The sequence below is a fragment of the Populus euphratica genome, unplaced genomic scaffold (genome assembly GCF_000495115.2).
Source record: "Populus euphratica unplaced genomic scaffold, PopEup_1.0 scaffold135.1, whole genome shotgun sequence".
NCBI lineage: Eukaryota > Viridiplantae > Streptophyta > Magnoliopsida > Malpighiales > Salicaceae > Populus > Populus euphratica.
In genome coordinates, this window is record NW_011499965.1 from 198,807 (window position 1) to 201,049 (window position 2,243).

General features: G+C 33.7%; 1 protein-coding gene across 1 annotated transcript; it reads right to left on the minus strand.

Moving 5' to 3' along the window:
* Positions 1-705: 705 nt before the first annotated feature.
* Positions 706-1,347, minus strand: MBF1C (multiprotein bridging factor 1C). Its single transcript, XM_011045143.1, has one exon. The coding sequence runs from the start codon at positions 1,252-1,254 to the stop codon at positions 817-819; it is 438 nt and encodes a 145-aa protein (XP_011043445.1). The 5' UTR covers positions 1,255-1,347; the 3' UTR covers positions 706-816.
* Positions 1,348-2,243: the final 896 nt, after the last annotated feature.

Sequence of the window (2,243 nt, forward strand, 5' to 3'; positions counted from 1 at the left end):
GCTACCACCGATGCTGGCTACCATAACTCCTCGTATGAAGAGGAAATCAATGAATTAATGAGAACGGATCGATATAAGAAGTTGGGGCTAGTTCTCAAATTGCCTAAATCATCGATATAGGGACTACACTTGCCACGAATGCTCATTGACAAATGGATTTATGTATTTAACTTGGAAAATTTTAATTTTTCACGTATTAAATAAAATAATTTGATGTTTTTATTTTCCGGTTTTTTTAAATGAAATAACCAGGTTCACTTCTCTAACTTCAAATCAAAATATTAACCCCAGTTCAACTCGGATTTAAAAACCATAGCAATATGATAAAATTCTCTCTTAAATTTAACATGGAACATGGAAAGGGAGAAGGAGCAACTTTGTTAGCATGGAGATAGTCTTATAAAGGGCATCCAATCCATGATCTTTTCCAGACACCCGCTCATCTTATGATCTCCGACAGGACAGTCCTTGTCAATGGCGAAATAACAATTGACACGAACGATCCCTAAAAGTTTTACGTAACTCTCCTTGGATATGACCACCTAAAAGCTGCTACAGTTTCAAGAAGCGCTTCGAACTTGTGAAGTACATATATGCCAATTCTCTACTCACTTCGAAGGATTTACATTCCATTGATTGAAGCTCGGAAGCAGATCTCACAACTATTGGTATAACAATTCGGCAAGAAATTAAAATGACATTCCCAATAGATCTCACAACTATTGCTATAACAATTCGGCAAGAAATTAAAATGACAACATTAACAAACATCAACCAAACCAAGACCAGATAATTCCAATACTAATTTACATCATCTCACTTGCCAATCTTCCCTCTAAGCTTCACGCCCAGCACTCTCTCCATCTTGGCCAAAATAGCTTGGTTAGGCACCGCCTTTCCATTCTCATACTCTTGCACCACCTTTGGCTGCTCATTAATCAGCTTTGCAAGCTCAGTCTGGCTCATCTTCTTCTCCAGCCGCGCTTTTTGAATCGCCTGCCTCACCTCCGTAGAAATCCTGCCCAACGCCGCTGGCTCCGTCTCCTCCTCCAACTTCCTGGCACTCACCACTGGTGCCGTTGCTTTCTTATTAGAACCAGCGTCGAATTTCTTGATTGTCTGGACTGGAGCACCCGATCGGAGGGCATGGTTCACTGCCTTCGGATCGCGAAGGTCTTGGGACTTCGGCTTCGCCTTGTGCATCACCACCGGCTCCCAGTCCTGCTTTATTACTCCTGCAGATCTGCTAGGCATTTTTTTCGACACAGAAAGAGAACAAAGAGATAAATTACGGGAAATGCGAGAACGATTATGAATAAGGAAGAGAGATGATGAAGGCAAGCGAAGAGGAAGGTTTATATATAGGAGGTGAGCTCTCTGGAAGGTTCTGTGCTGGTTTTATCTCTGGAAGGTTCCCGCGGTTGCTTGTGGGTATCAACCTCAAAATTTTCTATATTCGTTCGCTGATCTGGCATTTTGGTATTGGTTGATCCTAAAACATTCACGTGCTTGATACGCAAGGGGAGTAAAATATGCATATTTTAAAGCTTTTTATTTTTTATTTTTAAAATGCTTTTAAGAAATTAATTTTTTAATTGATTTTAATGTTTTTATATTATTTTGATAGAGTTTTTTCAAAAATAAAAAAAATATTATTTTAATATACATTCAAATAAAAAGTATTTTAAAAGCAATTTCTATTATGATATAAAAAAAACTTTAATATTCCTTATATATATCTATCTTATCCATTTAAATAAATAATTCTATGGTACTCATAGAATAAAGAATAAAGAGTAAATAGTGATATTTTATAAGGATTCACTGTAAAAAAAAAAGAGATATAAAGAAATAAATACTAAATAAATTTTTTCTATTAATTTTCATGGATTATAGAATTTATATTCTCTCTCATCTTCTTTTTATATTTATTTCTTTATTTATAATGGCCCAAACAACTTTTAATAAAGAGAAATTCTAGTGAATATTTTTTATCAAGGGTTTTATATTCCCTCTTATCTTCTTTTTATGTCTATTTCTTTCTTTAAAGTAGATTTTAAAATCTAATAGTATTTTACTAATTACTTGTTAAGCATATTAAAATTTTCTCAATAGTTTAATTATTTTTTATTTATTTCAATACATCTTTAAAAAAAATTAGATTAAATTAGTTCAATTTAAAAACTAATTAATAAACTAGAAAGTCTCAAGATATAAATAGTTTTATAGTTAATCCCATTAAG

Excerpts from the sequence above, each read along its gene's own strand:
- MBF1C (XM_011045143.1), bottom strand. The coding sequence starts at position 1,254 with ATGCCTAGCAGATCTGCAGGAGTAATAAAGCAGGACTGGGAGCCGGTG.